Source organism: Apodemus sylvaticus, chromosome 5, assembly GCF_947179515.1.
Source record: "Apodemus sylvaticus chromosome 5, mApoSyl1.1, whole genome shotgun sequence".
NCBI classification, from domain to species: domain Eukaryota; kingdom Metazoa; phylum Chordata; class Mammalia; order Rodentia; family Muridae; genus Apodemus; species Apodemus sylvaticus.
This window is the reverse complement of record NC_067476.1, coordinates 29,158,911-29,182,200: the sequence shown is the minus strand read 5'-3', so window position 1 is coordinate 29,182,200 and position 23,290 is coordinate 29,158,911. Positions and strand designations below refer to the sequence as shown.

Below are 23,290 nucleotides of genomic sequence, written 5' to 3'. Positions count from 1 at the left end.
TTCATCCCCCAAAGATGGCTCTACCTGAGATAGCGGGTGTATCCTTCAGTCCAGTTCTTGCATGCTTGCCTCTCAGCTCCTGTGAAATGATGTTTCCTGTCCTTCGATAGGTAAGTCAGAGCAATGAGAACCAGCCTAAAACCACCAGCTCCTACCGCCGTGGTTATACTGAAATTTGAAGGAACTTACCTATTCAAAAAATGTACAAAAAATGGGGCAGCATCTGCCAAGGGTCATGAGAAATTTCTGAAGACTCTCCTCATGACCAGGAAAACCACTGAAGATGGACTTGGGAAGAGCTCAGGTCTCAGTCCTCTAGGCCGAGTTCCCTACAGACTTTCTCACACCCAGCAGCTCCATGGGCAGGAAACCCCGTGGAGGTCCTCTGGGAGTGAGTGCTCCGTTACCTTTCCATCACCCCGAGTATTTCAGCTTATTTTTACAGCTACGTGTGCCTAAGTCTTCACAGTATACAGAAGCCTGAGCACAGGATTTAGATAGGAACTCCCAATTAAGAAATACCTTCGAATGGCACTTTTAAATGCTCCCATTATCCATGTCCTTTCTTCTTTTTCAAAAGCACTTCTCAGTATACCATCTCTTTTCATTTCATGTTACCCTTTGGGGTAAAAAACTAATCCCAGGATAGTTATGAATCCACCCAAACCCATGTCCTTCCAACTCTCATACTCACATCTTCTAAGAACTTCTTGACTCTAGCTTGGTTATAATTCTGAGTACTCACGTTTAAATAAGTGGACATATTTAACAACATGTTAAATATGTTAAACACAGTTAAATGTGACCAGCAAGGTCCTTTAAAGGTGGCCAACACCTTGAATATTACTTAAACTACTAACTTGAGGCTGTATCATTCCTATCTGTCCATGGGAAAACCAAGGGACGCTTAGCTTCTGTATAAAGGTGGATATAATTAGACATTACATATATAACTATTATAGTAATAATTACATTCATGTAGCACTTGGTGTATGTAGTTTATCCATATCAATTTAAGTAACACTCCAACAGTTTTATGAGGTAGATTCTAAGTTCATTGTCATTTCTCAGGTGATATAACTGAGGAGTGGAGAGGTCACACCTTACCAGTCTTGACTGTAGGGTCTTTCTAGTAACCCACCCTATAAGACAGAGCCATTCAGTGTCAACCACTGAGACCTCACATTTCAGTGTCTCATGCCAAACCCATCCTCACCTGCCCTAAGGTCTGCAGTGTTTGGCTAAGGTCGAAGTATGGCTACTTATTTGTGGAGTTGTTCCCAATTTCACTGTGAAGCCAAGGCTTAGAACTTCTCACATTCTGTCTGCCCTGGTTATGACGACCAACTCAAGTCACCTCTCGGAGAAGCAGATTTCTAGACTACTTCACTGGGGAATAGTTTCGTGGGCTCACTTCTGCATGAAGCTTCATGAACAGCAGAATTCATCCAGGAAACACCACAGTTATATCAGTCCAGAAACCTGGGGCTGGGAAGAGGAACCATGAAAGGCACGTCTGCAGAGTTATGTGTGGTAGCACAACTCTGGACAGGATTCCTTGTCCTCCGTTAGAGGCTTCCCAGGACTCCCAGCATTCTCGACAATGTCAGTGTCGGACAGTCCCTTCTTCTGGCAGGGAGTCCCTTTGCTGGTCAAAATTTTTATATTGCAAGTTACATGTATTAAGCAGTATATGGCATTAAGGGTTTTTATCTGTTATGTCACCCAGTTTTCAATACAATAAAGCAAGTAGCATTACTCTATTTTTCAGATGAAGGACTTGCCCAAAGTCAAGCTGCCAGTTAGAATCAGAACTACATCTGAATGCATATCCACCAGGACTCCCTAGGGCCGAGCCTGGAACCTTTATAATGGACTGTGTCCATGGAGGGTCTACTTCTGTGTACATGACCTCCTGTTACAGGGAAGGGGTGTTTGCTGGCCCAGGGGTCACTGGATCCAACACCTGTTCTTGTTTGCTTTGTTGGTACCTGTTTATTTTTTAAACCAGCATTAGCTTTGAAAGGCCCTCAATTGCACTGTTCATTGAGCATAGGAAGTGACGAATTGGGGCTGGAGAGATGGTTTAGTGGTTAAGAGCACTGACTGTTCTTCCAGAGGTCCTGAGTTCAATTACCAGCAACCACATGGTGGCTCACAACCATCTATAATGAGATCCAATGCCCTCTTCTGGTGTGTCTGAAGAGAGCGACAGTGTACTCAAATACATAAAATGAATGAATGAATGAGTAAATAAATAAAATCTTTTTTTATAAAAAGAAAGTGACTAATTGTGGCTGGGGTGTTTGCTGAACACATACATACATACATAGGCTGGTGTGCACCATGGAAGACTGTGGTCTCTCCTGATGGGGTGGAGCTCCAACAGTCCACTGGCCTGTTGTAGGCCCTGACCACCTTCTATCTGCCTCTCAGTCCTTCCATAATCTTCAGTGCTCCCCTGTACTTAAAACAGCATGCATCTTCCACCATAGCGTCTTATTTCCCAGGACAGGCAGACAAGTTATTCACCCCAAAGGCCTGACCTATATTTCCCTGTGTGCTCTAGTCAGTCCTATCAGTAGTCCTAGCAAAATTTTCTAGGGATTTAAACTTCCTCAACTTTTGATAACCAGAATAGAAAACACATTTTTTTTCTACCTGTGAAAGGAAAGGCAGGAGAAATAGGAATAAGCCTGCATCCTGTGTAGTGTGCACAGATTACAGTCAAGTGTGCTGTTCACAGATTACAGCCAAGTGTGGTGTGCACAGATTACAGCCAACTGTGGTATGCACAGATTACAGCCAACTGTGGTGTGCACATATAACATATCCTTACGACTATAGTTGAGGATCCTGCACCTAAAATGCTGGGGTTGAGCTGTCTTTTAGATTTTGGGCTGTCTTGAACTTTAGAATATTTGCATATATAATGAGGTATATGGGAAGTAAGACCCAAATTAATCGTGTGTGTGTACTTTTTACATAATACACACTGAGGTAACTAAATACAAAAATTTTGTTGCATCTGACTTTTGACTGTGAGTCACAGGTGTGGGATTCTGTACCTTAGATATTGTATTTTTAGTAAAATACTTTTACATTTTGGAGGCTTTCAGATTCAGATTAAGAATGTTCAATGTATATTAGAAACGGATACATACAGACACATACACATACATACATACACACAAAGACTAGGATGGCATTTGATCGACAAATCTTAAAATATGTGGTAGGCTACTATTTAAAATAATTAGAAAGTTTAGGTACTTGAAGAACATTATTCTTCAGAAGGGATTTTCATGCTCTTTAGTTTTAACCCTTTTCATTGTGTATTACTGGGCTTTGACCTAGAACCCCATATACGCTACCACCGAATGATCTTCCCAGGACCTTTTTCAGCTTTCCCTTTGAGACAGGGTCTCACTCTGTTGCCTAGGCTTTGAGATCACTTTGTAGTTTTGAACTTGTATGCCTGTCTTGAACTTTGTTCTTCCTGCTCGGTTTTGGACTAGCATACCAGGCCTAGCTTTTTTCCGCTGGTTCTTAACACTGCTGCCAGAATACTTTCCCTAAAACACAAACCTAGTCACAGAACTCTTTAAAGCCTATTCAACAGTTCCTTTCAACACAGTAAAAAATCATGGCACCTAACTAGGCCCCTGTGGCTCCTCCAGTGTTCTCTTGCATGGTTTCGTTAAGCCTTAACGCACACTATTCTCCTGTATCTAACACACTTACACACTATCATGTATTACATACTTTCCTTTGCCCAATTCCTATTCATTTCCCACTAATCGTGCTTTAACCCTCTATTCCCCTAAACAAAGTCAGCAGCCATGTAATGTCCCTGTACTGTCCCTTATAATCATTATACTTACATGCTTATTTGTCTGTTCCCTCCATCCATTCATTGAGGGCAGAGGATGGGCCTGTCTTGCTTACCAGAATCTCCACTGCTTCACACAGGGTGTCACATACAATGGCACTTAGTAAAGATTTATTCAGTGAATAAATATAGCGACGGTACCTCTAAGATCGTCTGAATCACTTCCGCCAGAATTGTTGAGAGGGTAACTAAAATGACTGACACCCGCCTGAGCAAGACAACTGTAGCGAACATACACGTACCATGATCCTTATAGGCAAAGCCTCATCTTACTCAGACAAAAGCACCCACACACCCATCTTGAACTTTCACTTCCTAAATGTCTTCTGTATGGACTATTGGTCTTCTTGTAGACTCTCAGTCACATGTACTTAGGTAACTCTTTTAAGCTATTATCTCAGTCTTGATTATCTTGGGTCTCATGGTTAAACAGCTATGTCCAAATTGCAGTGCAGTGTCACTGTGCTCAAGACAGCTATGAATGTAGCCCAACACATTTGTAGATGACACTGCATGTTGACTATCCTTGAAAAGTACAAAGTTCAAAATAGGGCTGATATTAATGTTTTACTTCCTTGACTATGATGGAGCAAGACAGACTCAGTTGACATCAATTTTGGCTGCTTTTGGAATCAGGTTCCTAAATATCATATCATACCATATATCATATCATATCATATCATATTATACAAGTCTGTCTGTAGTTTACATATACTCCCAAACTGCCTCAATTTAGGCAATGTTTTTAAATTTCCAACTCGAACTCCTACATTCTTCTAGTTCAGCAGGTATTTGGTACTGTCTAGTACACTTTTGATTGTTATGACTTGGAGGAAGGTGTTAATGACAGAGCAGTAAGGGAAGGGACACTCTGAAATGTCTTAGAATGCACAAGGTAGCCCCTTTCAATCAGAAATGACCTGGCCTCAGTGTCACTAGTACCAAGGCTGAGAAGCCCAGTATTGAGGTGACAATTGCTAGACTTTTGAGAAACAAAGAGTTAAGGCCTATTTGACGTCATACTTTCTAAGATCCATGGGAACACAGCTCGACTCTTCCCCTGTTCAATGTCTGAAAGGAAGATTTGTAGGCTCTCAAGTAGAATATTTGCCTTTGGGAAGTTTTTCTATGTTGATCTCTGGCACAGATCATTGTATCTCCTATGGAAATCTCATAATGTGAGGTATTTAGCACAGAGTTTGATAGTCTTGCATTTAAAAGGGGACTTGGGAAAGTGAAACCATAGTTGGTTTTCATATTGAAAAGTTTCAGACCATTTTCTTTTCCTAATGGTGTAATCATCTAGATGAAAATATCCCTTTGAGTGAGATGCAAACTACTACCCTTCTATATAGATAGTCCAATGTATTTATACTTAATTCATGAAGGCATAATGTTTCAAAAATCATTTGTATATTATGAAGCCAAATGGCATCAAATTTTCAATTTATAGAACTTTGTATTTACATAACAAATTATTAAATCAACCATTTTTCGGGTTTATAAAAGGTCATTGAGGTACACACACAGTGTGTATAAAAGCAGATAAGGCTTATCATACATATTTACAGTAGATACAAATTATCTTTCACATTTAAAGATAATACTTTTGTTTATTTTTTTTTTCAGAATGAGACTCCTCGTTGTTAGCAGGATTTCCCATGATTCTGCTGGTCACTGCTCTTTTAGCTCCCTGATTTGATTCACACTTTTGGGTTGCTAACACAGAGGAGTTACTAATGTTCTGGTATCTTTGGATAGTGAAAATATGATAGAGTGAATCAAAGAAACAGATAAACTAACAGCATTCCAGCTTTGGATTGGTATCTTCTGCTTATAGCTCGAGCCTTGCATTCTATCACTTGGGCAAATGGTCAAAGGGAAGAGATACTAGTTGAGATTTAGAACCTTGGCCTTCTTTTCAGAAAGATTAGTGCTACCAACTTCCTAAGCATCTTACCAGATCTTAGATCCTAGTGGAAAATTGTTTGCAATGTGCAAGTGAAGACTACATGCTGCATGGAAAGCCATCACGGTTAACAACAACATATTATTATCATCCTAATTGAAAACTCAGCTCATGTGGTCTGAGAATCTTCAGAAACCTTACAGAAGATGAACTGTCAGCCTCAGCTCCTCCCACACTGCCATGCTGCTACAAAGTAAGAAGGCTGCATTTATTTTAAAGACAGACACAACAGAACTCTGAGTAGGGTCTTCATAAACGACCGAATATGGTTATATGGAATGAATATTCTTCAAGTCTTTCTATTCAAAGTATATCTCAAAAGCATGTTCCAAAAATATCCCGTTAAGTGGATTGTTAAAAACAAGTCCTGGACTGCCTAGAATGCTACAGAACAAACCACACAAGGCCTTCTTAGTTAAGTTTTCCTCATTTGAAATAATCTATTAAAGCTACTTAGATGTGTGGTTTATTCCCCAGAACTGTGAAGGGGCAGGAAATGAATTACATTTCCTTTGGCAGTTAGGACCACTATGTTCTTTAAAAAGGGTTATTTTAGGAAATAAAATTGTTAGTAACATAAAAGGGCTAGTTTTCATTTAGGAATAATTTGGCTTCAGTACAACAAGAAGGAAATGGCTCTATGGGAAGACTGGAAGTGTGAGGGACCAATTTTTTAATTGTAAGGTAACATCTTAAAAAGTGTTACAGCTTTGTACAACCTAAAATCCTGACAGTGTTTGCACCCCCTGCTTACATGGAGCCATGGAGGGTATGAGGACAGGGTCAGACCCAACCACATTTTGTGCCTGCAGCAAAGCCATGCGCAACCTTGAGGTCACGGCAGAAGCAGGTTTACATGGTTTCCTGATGCAAAGTCTATCATGGTGCAAACAGAAACACGCAAAGGTGTGGCCGAGCCAGTGTGAGGATGGAAGGACAAGGGCTGACTCGTCTTCTGTACAGCACCACGCAGCACATGCAGACTCACCAGGCGTTCGAGCACATCCACGTCTATCTGAGAGTAAACACAGCTTTGCACACAGACAGGAAGAGGCAGGCTGATGCAAAAGGAAAACAATGGTGGCTTAAAGGGACCAAATACATCGACTTGTCACAAACACGCGTCCATTACGTGACACAAAAGGCTACTTCCTGTGACTCTATGAAGGCCTGTGCAGTTCTGAGACCCTCCCTCTTGATACCCACCCCCTTCCCCAAGGACAAAATGGAGGATGAACGTACCCTGGAAGGAAGGACTGATGCAGCCATGGGCATTCCGTCAGGCTTGAGGATAGGGGTTAAGGAGAGGACAGGACAGAAAGACACGGAAGTATCTGAGGGGAAATCTCAGAACTTTGCTATCAAAAGTTCGCCTGGTAGAGGATGGGTATGGTGTCGCATGCCTTTAATCCCAGAGGCAGGAGGATCTCTGTGTATTCTAGGCCAGCCTGATCTACATAGAAAGTTCCAGGATAGCCAGAGCTACACAGAGAGACCTTGTCTAAAAAAAAAAAAAAAAAAAAAAAAGAAAGAAAAGAAAGAAAAGAAAAAGCACTTGGGTAGTGTAGTGTGGGTGTGCTGTACCCTTGAGCAGTCTGAGGTCTGAGCTTGTCTCCTTTGTCCTGAGTTCCTGGAGCACTGATGGGACTGCAGGTTCAGGAGGATGAGGGTTAGAAAGGGAGTGGCATCTTGGAGTCCAGAGCCTGATGGGGGAAGTGCAGGACTGGAGGACAGCCACTGGGTGGAGGGTGATTCCAACAGAGAGGGATAACAGATCCTGTCTCTTGACAGTCTCTAACTGAAGTGGTCTGAAATTTTGTTCATGCCACCATAGCGCACCATGGTTACTGTTCATTACCTTCCACAGTTTTAGGTTAGGTTTGTATATTTGTATAATGCAGTAATTTTCTACACTTATTTCACATTTCTCTTATTTAATGCAATACAAATAATTTGCTTAATAAGATTCAGCCCACATATTTCGGTCACTTTAATATATATGTATATATAAAAATAATCTGTGAATGATAAAAATTATTCTTCAAAATAAATCTGACATGTTACATAATACTAATAAATCTGACCATTGCTGGTGATTTTGCAAGCCACTTTGACTTCTGGGTAAACTGGTACTGATGAATGATATAAAATGTGGTTTGACTTATGTTTCCACTCCGAAAAAGAAAAATTGAATTGTCACGATCCTTGTCTGTAGATGGTTTCAAAGTATAGCTTCCAACTCCAGGTGTGGAAGTGAAAAGTTTTTACCCTGTTTTACTTTGTCTGATGTTGTATGCAAACAAAACAAAACAAACCTTTGATTCTGAGCATCACTGATGGAAAATGACCAGCAGGTGACTATCAAAGACTTACTAAATAAAGGATTGAGTAAAATAGTTCATCTAAGTTTTTTTTTTTTTTAATTTTTATAAAGCCTATTCTGTTTTAAAAGTGCCCTGAACAGGAGATCCATATCACCTTTGCAAGGTAGGAAAGGGGGTGGAGAGGCAGTGAGAGCAGAGGCGAGGGTGCTGTGCCCCGCATGTGTCATGCCCATCTCGTCCATGGAATCACTGCAGTTATCTGCGGTTATCTGCAGAAGAACCACCCAGGACTGAACACATCCCTATTTCCCCATGGACGGTGGAGGGGCACCTGTGGCCCCACTCCACCTGAGGGACTGTTAGCAGTTAATGACTGCTGGGTAGTTTCCTCATCTTCCCCCTTGGTGTAGACAAAGTGCCCTTGTGCCAGTAAATATATCCCCTCCCTACCCCTACATGCAAGGAGCTCTAATCTACCTCAGCAGGTCAGGCACAGGGATGCGTCAAAGTAGGAGAGCCCTTCTGGCAAGGGCGAGGAGGTAAAGGAGGGGGTGGGGGAGTGGAAGTGACTCCAACTCATTATATGAATGTATAAAACTGCAAAACAATAACGATGCAACAAATGGTTGAGGTCCTGAATTCTCAATGTAGGACCATGAGCATTTCTCTCTTCAAATTTCAAGTCTTCCTAGACACCCAAAACTCAGTCTAGCATTTCTGGGCTGTCTAAAGAGACATCTTAAATGAACATTCGGTGGTGTGCAGTGTATGCTAGGACGTGTGTATTACATCACCATGCCTTTTCTCTGCCGTTAAATACAAAACCAGCATCTTTTTCATTATCATAGAAAAGCATTTAGGTTGTATTTTTATTTATCACTTTACACTGGTAGTCTCTGGTAGGTGTACTCCATAGAAACCAAAGATTTTTGTACACTATTTCTTTGTACAATAAAAGATAAAGTGTGCATTAAGTATGCTTGTACATGACAATATTGTACAATATTTACATTTCTAATATCGCCATGAAATTCTGCATTTTCTATATACAACACTGAAAATTCTTCAGAAACATTTGGACTATTTCATATAATCACAATTTTAGTACAATAGAAAACGTTTCTCAGCGATCACTTGACCATTTACTGCTTTGTTCATACAGGGATTTTGATTGTTCTGATTGGTTTTTGACATTCATTTTCCTTCCTGATCAATGCTTGTCTCCATCTCTGTTCCCTTTAGGGCCCCGTGGTGGTGGTAGTTATCTGCCATGGTTTACAGGTTGATCTAACAGTGGCCATATCAATACCTACATACAGGTGCATCTGTGCATGCTCCTTGGATAAACACTGTGTGTCAGTGGAACAGTCTCTGTTATCTGGAGATCTTCCTCCTCTTGGGTTTGGGGGGCCTCATTTGTCTGTCACCCTGTGGGATTTGGTGAACCTGGAAGTAAGAAAGGTGGGAAAATAATAACAGGAAGATTGAAATCATAAATACCACATGACTTCTGCAAAGAAATAGGGCAGAAAACAGTCTGCTTCACTTTCAGTCACTATATCCTGAGACACTTTAAAAGGTCATGAAGACCTGAGTCTGTGCGAGCACTGTCTCAACAAGGGATGGGAAACAGAGAAGCAACACCCGGAAGACTGCACTGAACAGTGGAGCACGTTGGAGCCAGGGAGCTGCCAGGCAGAGATCCCTGGATCAGCAATCTCACTGTGTCCAGAGAGCCAAGAGAACAAAACCACGTACTCATTTTTTTTTTTTTATAACTGCTACAAAGTATCAATGATCAGAATGGCTACATGTAGCTCAGTCCAAGGATGTCTGTTCATGAGAAGAATCAGCATGGACAATAGAAGATCACTGCTATTCACCTGCAGGTCTGAGTTTGTGTAAACCGAGAAGAGTAATTAATAGGATGCGCTGGTATATACTAATAAAGGAACTAGAGGCATTTAATCCTGTGTGCCACATTGAGAAAGGGTTGAATGGTACCGGATACATTTTGAGGAGCAGAAGGCAAATAATCAGATCTCCCAAGTTGTAACTGGCTACTGATGCCAGAGAATGAAGTAAGACCCAGAAGGCAGAGTAGACCTAAAGCTGTGGCCAAAGTAAATGTTAAACAGCTAGTGTTAAGAAACAAGTGCACTGTAGTATTTACCAGTTCCCATGGACTAAATACTTCTACCACAGATGATTTTAACCTATTACCATGATGTCACAGGACTAGGAAAACAATCAGTTGGTTTAATTGTGTGTTTAGAATATAATGTTTAAGGGTTGGAGGCTAACTTAAGTGTAAGTGCTTGCCAATTATGCAAGAAGCCCTAGATTCAATTACCAACAATGTGCCAATTAAAATAAAGTTTAGACAACACCAAACGTTGTTTGCCTTTAGTCAAAGGTAAAATTCTTTTTAGAAATAGTATTTAAAACTTTAAGATGATGCTCTGAACTTCCCAGACTGCCTCTTTCTCCAGACCCTTTCCAAATATGCTTTTTGGATTTGTTTTTTTTCTGAGACAGGGTTTCTCTGTGTAGCCCTGGCTGTCCTGGAACTCACTCTGTAGACCAGGCTGGCCTCGAACTCAGAAATCCACCTCCCTCTGCCTCCCAAAGTGCTGAGATTACAGGCGTGCCCCACCACCGCCTGGCAACGTGTTTTTTAAACAAGCACGACTAAAATTCAGAAATGAGGAGTTATGTAATTGAGGAGTCTTTATACACAATAGCAAATTAGTAGTTTGTGGATCAACTATGGCCTGAAAACCTGTTTTACTAACTGTACAGTGTTTTTAATGTTTTGTGTGTGAGTGCTTTAATGTCTTTGAAACCATTGTAAACATGAGGAATTTTAGTTTTCGATTCTCAAGAGAGGTGAGGCAACTCCAATGCCCCTTCCCACATGGCTCAACTCTGCTCAGTGAGGAGGAGAAAGGGTTTCTAAAGAATACATTCCAAGATTGCCTCATTAGGTGCCAATGCCCGGTGGCCACAAAGGCCAAATGTCCCAAGGCAGAGAATAATGAAATGAAGGCCAACCCATTTTTATCTCTTTCTTGGCAAGGCAAATTGCTTGACGCGTTTCCTAACCCACGTGAGTTGAGGCCGTCTGGGCTCATAGGAGCGACACTGACATTTCTTCTCTCTCCTTATTGTCAAGAAGGATGCAAAGGATAGATGGACATGGCACACAGCAGGGTCTCAAGGGGTGGTGGGCACGCCACAGAGACAGGATCTAGGCCTGCAAGTGGCCGAGTGGAGTAGCACCTTCCTCAGCAGGCACCGGAATCAAGGGAGGCACGGCCCAGGATGGGGCATCAATGGTCTCAGCGGTACATTTTTACTGGTAACCCGCCTCAATTCTAGAGTTGATATTGCTCTCATTCCTGACCCTCTTTGCTGACACACACTATATGCCTGGTCCTAGAGGAGGCTGACTTGATGGCCGCTGGTCTCGACCTACAGGTTTATGAGGAAACTCAGTATCATCCAATCGTGGGTTAGATTAACACATTTCTTTTCTTTTCTTTTTTCTTTTTTTAAAACAGAGCTGAGGACCGAACCCAGGGCCTTGCGCTTGCTAGGCAAGTGCTCTACCACTGAGCTAAATCCTCAACCCCAGATTAACACATTTCTATGGCCCACGCCAATGGTAGCATGTTGAGGCCCACTAACTGTCACCCATCTTTAAGCAGCTACTGGATGGGTTGTTAGTTTCAGATGGACTAAGCAAACGATTTGGTCATGCCTACAGAGCCTGAAATAATTCTTACTTTGAAGAGATTACTAAAATTGTATTTATGTGTTTGAGTCTGTGTGTGATGGAGAGAAAGCTTTATACTTCTCAGTTCAAACTCCTGTATGGATACGTCAACAAAAATGTGACAGAAGAGCACACCTCTCCCTTAAGCATGGGATTTATAGTTACTAGGAACAGAAATTTGCATAAAGCATTGTAATTTTTAAGGTAGCAGAAGGAAAATAAGAAGTTAATATACCCTTGAAACTGACTGACCTTTTTATCTCTCTCTCTCTCTCTCTCTCTCTCTCTCTCTCTCTCTCTCTCTCTCTCTTTAATGGACAGAGTGAATTTGCCTTGCTGAATGTTTTGGCTGTGGTGATGGTCACTGCAACTCACAGTCAAAAACTGGGGTTGGGACCTCACCATATTGCTGCTGACACTTAATGAATCTTTTTAAGAAAACAAAAGTTACTTATCTCAGAAAAAAATAAAAAATCCATAGCTGATACAGGCTCCCTTTCCTTAAATGCTTTTCTGCCTCTGGTCTTTTCTTTGCCTGGCAGTTTAGCATTGCTATGAGAGTTGCTTTACAATGTTCAAGAGATTTTAACAAAAAAGTGTTAATGCAATTTATTTTCAAAGAAACTAGTATAATGGAAAAAATAAATTAACTTACAGTCCCAGACATTTTGTCCAGTTCACTCATGGCCTCGTGAATAGCAGCTTCTAAATGGTTATTTAGCTTCCCACTTCTGAAATTAATGAAAACAACATGCCAAATTAACAAATTAAGAAAACAAAAGCCTCAATTTAATTCTTTAATCAGAAGACAAAAATATCAATTCAGACAATTCTAGACAGAGAAAGTCAATCTAGATTCACATTTGGGAAATTCGGGCGATAAAGCAGCACTCTGGGGTTCCTACCACTGAACAGTAACGATTAAAGTAACACCACCGCTAAGGTTAGCACAGGAAGCTCCCGCCATGTGTGTTTCTTCTGCATTTTTACGATGATGGCTGGTTCAGGAGCTCTGTGGCCTCCAAAGCTGTGCTTCCTGCCAGCTAGCAGGCTGTGGCCAGGTCTCCGGGGCTGAACTGCAAGCTCTGGCCACTAGGGAGCTCCCTCCACCCTTTCTGGATCATCTCAGCTAAGTAGGATTGAAAAGAAAATGGCAAAAAAGAAAGCTGAATTTTGGTGCACGGGTAAGAAACGGCTTATTACCTTGTTACACCTGAGGCTCGGAGGCTGGTTTTGCCACAGTTTCCCTTAAACAGAAATGTCGCGATCCTTTTAACAGACACACAATGATTGTCTCCGAAGCCTGTGACTATTGCTCTCCGCTCAGCGTTCCGTGAATAACACACCACGCATGCCATTTTAAAAACCGACATTGATGAGGCTGTTGTGCCCGTCAGAACGGCCAGGCAGTTCTCCGCGGCTGCCCATTCTTAGCCTACCCTGCCTTACTTCTCCTCATTTACATGCGTAAATCTTGCTCCTCAACCTTCTGAATATGCAGGCAATCTACTGGTAGTCATCCCACCCGGTCAAGTGAGAGGAAAGTCACTGAGGCAACCTTCCAGAGCAGACTATGAATTACCATGGCTTCCCAAGAGTTAAGTCCTATCAGTTCTACACGGAGATTGGAGATGTGCAGCTATGGGAGAAAGCACACTGTAAGATGGAGTCTTTCCACTTACCACAGTGTTGCCTAGGCTTTGTCTTCTATACATAGTGACCTGACAATACACATATACACATATAGGTCTGTAAAGTGCTTTACAAACACTTAGTCATCCACCCGTGAGTGTCACACTTGTAGGCACACCATGATACTCTGTATATTTGCTAAGTGGGTTTGTTCAAAGTGAACATAGATGGTCCTATATCTTCTTAAAACAAATGTGCATGTAAGTCACATTTCCTTCAACTGGAAGGAAAGACCAACCTACTAGCTTGAACCAGTAATAAGGACATTACCAATGATTCCCTCCAGCATGCTCTTAATGATCTGGACTCTCCCTCTCTCTCTCTCTCTCTCATCTATTTTTCCACTAATTTTAAAAAATTTAAACTGCAGAGAAGTTCAGGGGAACAAATAATCCCAACATAATCACTCTTCATAATGGTTGTTAATAAATTACATGTTCGGGGCTGGAGAGATGGCTTAGTGGTTAAGAGCACTGACTGTTCTTCTGAAGGTCCTGAGTTCAAATCCCAGCAACCACATGGTGGCTCACAACTATCTATAATGAGATCCGATGCCTTCTTGTGGGGTGTCTGAAGACAGCTACAGTGTACTTATATATAATAAATAAATAATAAAAAATAAATTACATGTTCTTATTAACTATTTTTTTAACCAAAAAGATAAATCTAGTACTTCTATGTGGTCACTAGTCTCAGTCACATTCACCCCCATATGTCTCCCTAACTCATGTTTCATATGATATATCATGGACAGAATTGCTTTATGTACACACACACACACACACACACACACACACACACACACAAAGCTGTCAAGATACACGATTCATCTTTCTCCACCACCATAATCATTATCATCATCATTACTATTATTTTGAGACAGGGTCTTGCCAGTATTGGCCTGGCAACTAACTGGGAATCCTCTGCCTCTGTGCTAGGATGAAAGGCATACATCACTACATCAGTATTCTTGTATCTTTATTTTGGGCACTACTGTAGTTGACATAATGTTTTCATCCTTTCTCCCCAGTGCATAGCATTTTCACATATATGCCTTCTGCCATTCCAGGGTTAGGGAGTCCTGCATCTTTAGAGTCACTCTGTTTTTCCAGTGAGGAGTTTGCTAAGTGTGATCCTGGGTAGCTGGGAAGAAACTCAAGTCTCTGGAACCATCTTTGTTTGGCTATGATGATAATCCTGAGAAAATCATCCATGGGGAAATTCTCCAATAATATCATACTTCCTGCGTTCATGCCACAGGTTTACCTTTAATCTGTCTTTTGGAGTGAGAAACAGGCATTTAATTTTTTTTCAAAAATTAAAAAATATACTTATGTGTATGAGTTTCTTGTTTACAAATATGTTTGTACACCATGTGCATACCTGGTAACCACAGAGGCCAAAAGAAAGTGTTAGGACTGGATTTATAGATGGTTGTTAGCTCCTGTATAGGTGCTAGGAATTGTGCCTCAGTCCTCTGGAGGAACAGCCAGTGTTTTTAACTATTTCTCCAGTCCCCATATGCATTTAGGTTTCAAAGATATTTCATTTTTTATGTATTTTGATTATAACAGATTATGGATTAAAATGAACTACACCTAAAAAGTTCTATATAGCTAAAAATAAGATAAAACATTTCATCAGAGAACCTTGCTCTCTTCCCTTGAATCTTTAAAAAAATATATTTATGTGTGTCCAAGTCATGTATTTATATATAAATATATACATATACAGATGTATGTATGTACATATACATGTATGTATATTTGCATGTATGTATGAGAGTGTGCAAGCCATGGTGTTGAGATCAAAAGACCGGTTATAGGAGTTGGTTCTCTCCAACCACGTTGAACCCAGGCCTGAACTCAGAAAGCATTTTTACAAAGCCCCAGAGCTGCTTTGCCCGATCTCTCTTGAATTTTAAGAGCAAGGGTACTCCCTACTTATTGAAAGGCTCATATTTGCCAAGAATTGTGTTAGATCTTTAGGTGTTGTCTCATTTAATCTTCAGCGGATCTCATGAAGTAGGGAGTATGACAACTGTGTGTATATAGTACTTCATAAATTCCTTAGGTGAAAGGGTGAAGTCCTTTATCATTATGTAATTCAAAGAATATATATTTAACTATATATAACTTTCCAAGATAAGAGTCATAATTTTTTCCTATAAAGAACACAGTAACATGATCAAAGTATAAAAATGATTTAAAAACATCTCTTATTGAATATAAAGTTAGAACATTAGGAATTCATTGTCTACCCAATTATTAAAAACAATATTTGTAAAAAATACATGCTGGCACACGCCTGTAATCCCAGCACTTAGGAGGCAGAGGTAGGTGGATTTCTGAGTTCCAGGACAGGCAGGACTACACAGAGAAACCCTGTCTTGAAAAACCAAAATAAATAAATAAATAAAATACATGCAATATGGGCCAGTGAATGGTTTAGTGTGTAAAAGCACTTGTTATCAAAGCCTGAACATCTGGGATTGACACCCTAAACCAATGTGGCAAAAGGAGAAAACCAACCCCCACACATTGTCTTCTGACTGCACGTTTGCCATGGCACGTGCCTGTGGACCTCCCTCCTAAATGAATAAAATCAAAAATAAAAGTTAGTTCAGACTAAATAGCACAATGCTGTGTTTACAGCAAACAGGTACTAGGTGGAGAAATGACTATTTTTGGAAGGAGAATACACAGATATGGAGCATGAAATTATTGGAGGACATCATGAGAGTCAAGATGTAAGGACAAGTTCCCAGCTGTTACATTGGCAGAGCAGTTTCTGCAGTGTCCCTGCCAGGGACAAGTGAGCTCAAGAGAGGAAGGGAAAGAAAACTCCATGAGTTCCAAAGGGAACACATTCCTCACATTTTTGGTTTTCCAATCTTGAGAGACCTCCTGTGGTATCTCTGCTAGTATTTTCTATTTCCTGCTGACATTTAATAATAAACATTTTTACTAATGGACACTCTAAACCCTAACCGATTAAGCAAGAGATGCTTATATGATCACATTTCTAGTTATTAATGGAAATAATTGCTACTTCTCACCCCTTTGACTGTATTGTCACATACCATCTTTATCGTCACTAACTACAAAGGGAAAAAGGCAAAACCTCTGAATGACACTAGATGTAATGTGAGCTGAGAAGGTACGTGTTACTTTGCAAGACTATGACTCATTTCAGGTAGAACACAACAAATTTGGATAGAAACTAAAAATCATGAAGTCTGTGCTCTGAAAATCGAATCTATAAAGCAGTATGAAAACTCAAGACAATTTTAAAAAGCTATGTTGAATTTAATCTTTTTTAATGTTTGGGAGTTTTATGTGCATATTTTATGTGCATTTTGGTAAAATCCACAACTCCTGCTATTTCTTTTCCTCCCCCTACCACATTTCCCTCCCAACTTCACAAGCTGCTGCTTTTCCTCCTCCTCCTCTTCTTCCTCGTCCTCCTCTTTGTCTCCTCTTCCTCCTTCTCCTTTTTCTTTTCTAAGCCGACTGAGTTCCACTTTTGAGCCAATATATACTGCTGCCTGTATGTACTTGGGGATAAGACATTGACTAACATGGGTAGCTTCTCAAGGGCGACATCCCTGAAGAAGACCAACTCTATGTCTTCTACAGCCATCTGTTGCCAATAGCTCTTCACCTAGCGGTAGAATTTCATGAGTTCCTCTCCTGTCAGAGCCCGCATGCTGACTGGCCTGCTTCTCTGAAGATGCTCACTTCCTCTGGCTCTTACAGTCTTTTCTGTCACACCTTCTTCCGAGATGATTCTCCCACCTTGGTGGGTAAGGTGTGATATAAGTGTCTTATCTAGAACTGAACACGGCACAGTCCCTCATTCTTTACATGTTGATCAGTTGTGGGTCTCTATACTCATCACCATCTACCAAAAAAGGTTCTCTGATGAGGATTGAGAGATGTATTAATTTATAAAGATGTATTCAATATAAAGATCTTAGGGGCAGTTTATTACTATGTCCATTTAGCCAAGTAATAGTAGTAGTTTCTCTGTTAGGGCTTGTGACCTAGCCAGCCATTAACTGTTGACTCAGTATCAGGCACAAATTATGTCTTGTAGATCAAGCCTTAAATCTAATAATAAAAAGTGGTTGGTTACTCCTAAACCCAGGCCATTATTGCACTGGTGGGTTTGTACCACCAGGCTGGGCATTCTTAAATCTTGTTGTGGTCACAGCTGGATAAGAGAGTTGATTACTTCTTTTTCTCCTAGTAGCCTACATAGCATCTTCCATATAGTGCTGTGAAAGCTGTCTAGTAGGGATGAAGCTTCCAAATTGTCACCAGCTTGATTTTCATATGTTCCACGACTCAAGTGTAGTGACCTTTCTCAGTTTTAAAGTGAAAATATATCTGGCTCATTTTGATCATCTACCATTTTCCAGCTTTATATCAGGTAACCAAAAGAATTTGTACACATAGAAGGCTTAGATCCCCTAGTAGTTAAAAATAATAATTCATCTGAAAGCTTTAGAAGTTTTCTTTAGTAGAGCCACTTCTTTAAGTAAAAGATTAACCTCAATTAAGTGTTAAAATGTTCCTAATTCTTATGATTAGGATGTAATGGAGATGACAATTTAAGGATAATCATTTCTGATATTAATGATTAAAATGACTGCATAAATGACTGCATAAAATTTCTAACACTCACTATAATAACATGCTTGAGCTGGAAAAAATATCAGGCAAGTTATTTCTTTTACTTTCACCTGTGTTTCCCAAGTTCTGTGTGTAAGGCTCTCTATATTATCTAAGTTTAATACTAAAGAAGGAATTAATATGCACACTTTAAAATGTGGATTTAGAGTCAGAGAGATTAAATAACATATCCAGAGGTATACAACTATGAAGCCACAAAAAAAAAATAAGATTTGTATCAAGGTCAAGAATCACCATCTTAACTCCCTGAACAGTTTTCCTTCTCCTCTTTTTAGTATACAGCAATACTTAAATCTTTGCCATTGTTGTGGTTTGATTGTAAAAGATTTCATGTATTTGAAAAGCTTGGTCCCAAGCCAGTACTGCTGTTTGGGAAGGTTGTTTAGCTTTCAGGAAGTGGAGGTGTGCTGTAGTAAGCAGGCTACTGAGGGATAGGCCTTGAGGCTTTATAACCTGGCTCTACTTCCTGCGGATTCGCTTGTGTCCTGAGTGCAGATACACTGTCACCAGCCAGAGGCTGGGTCTTGTCCCCAAGCCTTAACAGCCTGCATCTCTATTAGGATGGATCGTGCTTCCCTCTGGAACTGTAAGCCAAAACAGACCCTTTTCTGTGAGTTGCTTTTGTCAGGTATTCTTTGTGAGGGTATTTTTCCTCACAGGAATGAGAAAATAACTACAAAATCTGTGATGGCTTTGGTGAGATGGCTCAGCTGCTGCTTTTGCAGAGGACCTGGTTTGAATTTCCTGTGGCTTGCATCTCTGTGTAATTCCAGTTCTAGTGGATCTGATTCCCACTTCTGACCTCCAAGGCACCAGGAACCAGGCACACACATGGTGTACATACAAAGCAAGCCTGCGGTATGTGCCCCTAAATAACAATAAACAAACCAAAGCCAAAACTGAGCCCCCTAAAACTCCTAAAAATAAAAGACCCTACCTTTATATTGGTTTTCCCAGAAAAATTCACAGGAAGAATAGAAAGTGAACATCTGTGGTCTCCTTTCTCTACTTCCTTATTTTATTCCTTAATCCATGAGCACTTTGTATGCTACCAAAAAAACTGGAAACCAGCCTTGCCCTGCCCACAGTGGCCTCCAATTGCCCAAGCCAATGGAGAGGACTCATTCTTGTCTTATTATATCTCTGTTGATTGTTTCAGTCTTTGTGTTCTGTACAGAGCCATATTGGGGCAGTCATGCACTTGGTCAGAGTTTGACTTTGGTCAAGGTTAACTTCTCTCAGATAGCCAGGATCTTGCTCCACCTAGGGCCTAGTGCTTGAAGTAAAGGTTAAGTTCATTGTTCTTCTAGGTCTAGGAATTCTTGAATTAAGTAGGTGACCCACCCAGCTGCTGGAGCAGTCAAGACGAGGACCTCCAAGAGAAGCTAGACAACTTCCACCGGAACTCAGCCTGGAGTCTGGGGGGAAGAGTTTGCCCAAACTGTTAAAAGGTCTGGCGCCATTAAAGTTTCTGGCTTTGATCAGTGAATATTGTCTTAGCCATACTTCTTTTCGCCCCTCTTCCCTATTTATTCCTCAGCTTCTGTTCCAGAAACCCACTTCGTAATAGCTACAGACAGCTATAGAACCCTACAGTGTTCTGTCTCTTTTTGAGACAGCTTCTCACTCTGTGGCCTGAGCTGGTCTTGAACTTATAGTGAACCTCCTGCTTCAACTTTTCAGAGTGCTGGATTACATCCATAAACCACCATGGCCATCTTTAGTCTTCTGCAGCCTCCCCCCCCCCCCCACCGGGTCTTTCTCCTTCTCCCTAGAATTTTGCTCCTTATTTTTCATTTTGTTAAATGTCTTGCTTTCCCAGTGTTTGATCCTTAGTGCCCTAATCTCCAAACTGGTCAGAGTACCTCTGTGTGAGCGTAACAGTTTTACATGTTGAATACCATTCTTCCAGTTTCAGACTTGTCTGTCAGCCACTCCCACAGACATAACATATATCTGTCTGACAGTGTTTCTACCCTGTCCTCACTGGGTAAGCCCATGTCCGTAACTGCTTCCCTTCCTATTCTGATCACCAGACTGGTTTCTTTATTTTGTCTCCTAAGTATTTCCTCATCACATTTCTTCTCTTCCATTCTCATTATTGCTTGGGTTCTTATCCTTCCGCTCTTCTGGCATGAGCTCCTAGATTGTCTTCTACCACTGAGACTGTTTCCCTAAGATTCCTCCTCTTATACATTCAAATCAAGGTGAAATGTCTGACCACCTTCCTGCTCTGGATATTTCAAGTAAGGAGACAACATGCTGGCTCCTGCTTAGACTTCTGGTTCTAGCTCTTGGAGTGTCCTATTTGATGTTTCCCCAAATTCAATACCGACCCTATCTAAGTACTGTCCTATCCGACCCCATTTTGATACTTTGTAAGGTTTTGGCTTTGGTGCCATCTCTAGGAACCATTTGTTCTTTTTCTGAGTTAGGATCTGTCTACCTAGATCTGGCTGTCCTGGAACTTACCATGCAGACCAGCCTGGCCTTCAACTCACAGAGGTCTCTCACAGAGATCTCACAGAGACTCTGCCCCCTGAGTGCTGGGACTAAAGGTGCATGCGAGGATGCCCAGCTCTAGAACCATCTTTGCTGAGGTCACCGTTGCTTTTCTGTGTTTCCCATATATACTTACACATATTGCTTTCCTTGTTATTCTTACATTTTAATTGTGTGTTTTGGGATCTGTCTCTAAGAACAATAACACCATGGGTGGCACATTTCTTTTTCTAAATTAGGAGCAGATAAAATTGGGAATAAATAAGTGAATAAATAGATTTGGTTCAACATCATTTACCCGTTATGTAACTTTCAACTAATTAGTCAAGATATTTGGGTCTAAGTGCCCTCCTCTGCAAATGGGTTTGGCAATTATGGATTATTTTGTGATTGGGAGAATAACACAAAAGAAAACAACAGCCTTGTAAAATGCAAAACACTGCTTTGGTGGACAGGAGGCTGGCCAGTGTAGTTACACAGCAGCAGAGTGAATGAGGCTGCATTTTATTACTTCTGCTTTGTATTTTCTTCTTTCTATTCAATCTATTTCCAAAATCTATGATTGCTTATGATTAAGAACACTGCTTAATTTGGAATGTAAACAAAGAATATAGGGAAAAAAAAAGGAACACTGCTTAACATAGTCCCATATCAACTTAACCACAAACAGCAGACTGGCTCTAAAGAAACCATTTTAACATTGTGTCATGCCTCACCTTTCAGAAACAGCCTAACTGAAAATTTGGTGCAGGGGGGGGGGGAGGGAGATGCAGTTTATCTCAAAGCAGTGTTTGTAAATGTCACTCCTGGGTTACTGAATTCATCTTGTAAATAGCCCGAATACCTAGTGTGTGTGCCTAGCAGAAGCACTTGGAATCTTTTACAGCAAACACAGGGGTGCCACTGAGGATTCAGCACTGGCTCACTATAAATGTGTGACGTCAGTATCTCACAGTATCCCCTTCTGTTGGTGCCTGTATGAATTTGACTGGTCCTGTCCTACACCTAACCTTTGTAGGGGAAGTGCCACTGCAGTGTAGAGGGCCCTAGAACTTTTAGGATCTACTACCAGCCACATAAGTGAAGCTGGTATTTTTAAGAGGACAATGAGTGGGGCTGGTAAGTGGGAGAGCACTTGTGAACTTGTGACACTCTTGAGATCTCTCCTCAGCATCACATAAAATAAACACATATATACATACATACGTACATACATACATACATACAATAAAATATAAGAACAAAACCAGCAAAGACTAAGCCTATGCCTTAAGGTGTGTGCAAGGACCACTTTACAAATGAAATTTTGTGTAATTAATGTATAATTCTTTTTAGAAAAAACTATTTAGTTGTGTGTGTTTACATACACAGTTTAGCAGCAACACCATGGTGCACACTTAGAGATCAGAGTGTAACTTGCAGGAGCTGGTTTTGCCGGTTTTCTTCTTCCACTATGTGGGTCCAGGGTTTCCAGCTCCAGTCATTAGGCTCAGTAGCAAGGCCCATCTTGCCAGCCCTACTAAGTAATACTTGGTTGTTTGAAAATGGGGAACTAAACAGGTATGCCAGTTACATGGTTTAAAATTACCCTCTGTGCACACATGCAGAACTACATTTGTTTCTCTACCTTAATATGAAACAACCATCCATGAACTACTTCATCATAAAATGCTTTATAATATTATTATCTTCATATTGGTATATTTTATTCATCAAATAACAATCCAGAAAGACTCAAATAATAATGGTTCAAAGCTCAATTTCACATTAGAGTTCTAAGAGAACTTATATTCCAGTCCATAGCTGTGGTGAAAGAACAGCTGATGTCACTAGCACCGCCTTGCTTGGTGGGCAGGTAGTCTGCTAGCGCTGTTACATGTGTGTAACCACATGCTCTACCCAGGCCATGCCTCCCCGTATCCTACAAAGAGGTGAAGATGGAGGCAGGGCAGAATGGAAGAAGCAGCAAATGCCATATGCCACACAGACAAACTACATGGAAACCGTCTTTCTGCAACAGTACGCTTGGTGTGTCTGTTATGGTCTTCGGATCATAAATATCAAAGAATATTTACTGCACAAAACAAATTGTTGAGACTTCAGAGTCTGAAGGAAAGAGAGAATGGAGAACCAAAGCACTTACTTTCTGCCCCTTCTCCGGACTCGGCTGTAGGCTTCTAAACCTTCCGTGAGGGTCTTCAACTTCTCGGGCTCCACCTGAGTGAAGGCATGAAGACCAAACCACATTACCCAGACCTATAATTGTTGAGCATGCTTTTTATTCTACTTTCTTGCTGGACGGCAAGTGTGGCAATGGAGAAAGGAGTCCCCTCTCCGACCCTCCAACAAATATATTGTCCTTGCTCAATTACAAGTCGATTCTGGGACTTTATGTTGAAGTGGGAATGAAAGCTTGGCTTTGACACCATCACTGTT

At 40.8% G+C, this 23,290-nt stretch overlaps 1 protein-coding gene across 3 annotated transcripts in view; it reads right to left on the bottom strand.

Moving 5' to 3' along the window:
• Positions 1–7,885: 7,885 nt before the first annotated feature.
• Mbd5 (methyl-CpG binding domain protein 5) overlaps positions 7,886–23,290 on the bottom strand; it is a 67,466-nt gene continuing 52,061 nt past the window's right edge. The window contains exons 8-10 of one of the 3 annotated variants that reach the window (XM_052182448.1): positions 22,998–23,071; positions 12,619–12,694; positions 7,886–9,631 (exon numbers count right to left, since the gene is read on the bottom strand). In XM_052182448.1, the coding sequence (XP_052038408.1) occupies positions 9,560–9,631; positions 12,619–12,694; positions 22,998–23,071 (222 nt within the window). In that variant the 3' untranslated portion in view covers positions 7,886–9,559. Of the gene's footprint in view, positions 9,632–12,618; positions 12,695–22,997; positions 23,072–23,290 lie in introns of those variants that run through there. The other 2 variants (XM_052182449.1, XR_007977847.1) reach the window with 2 other exon arrangements.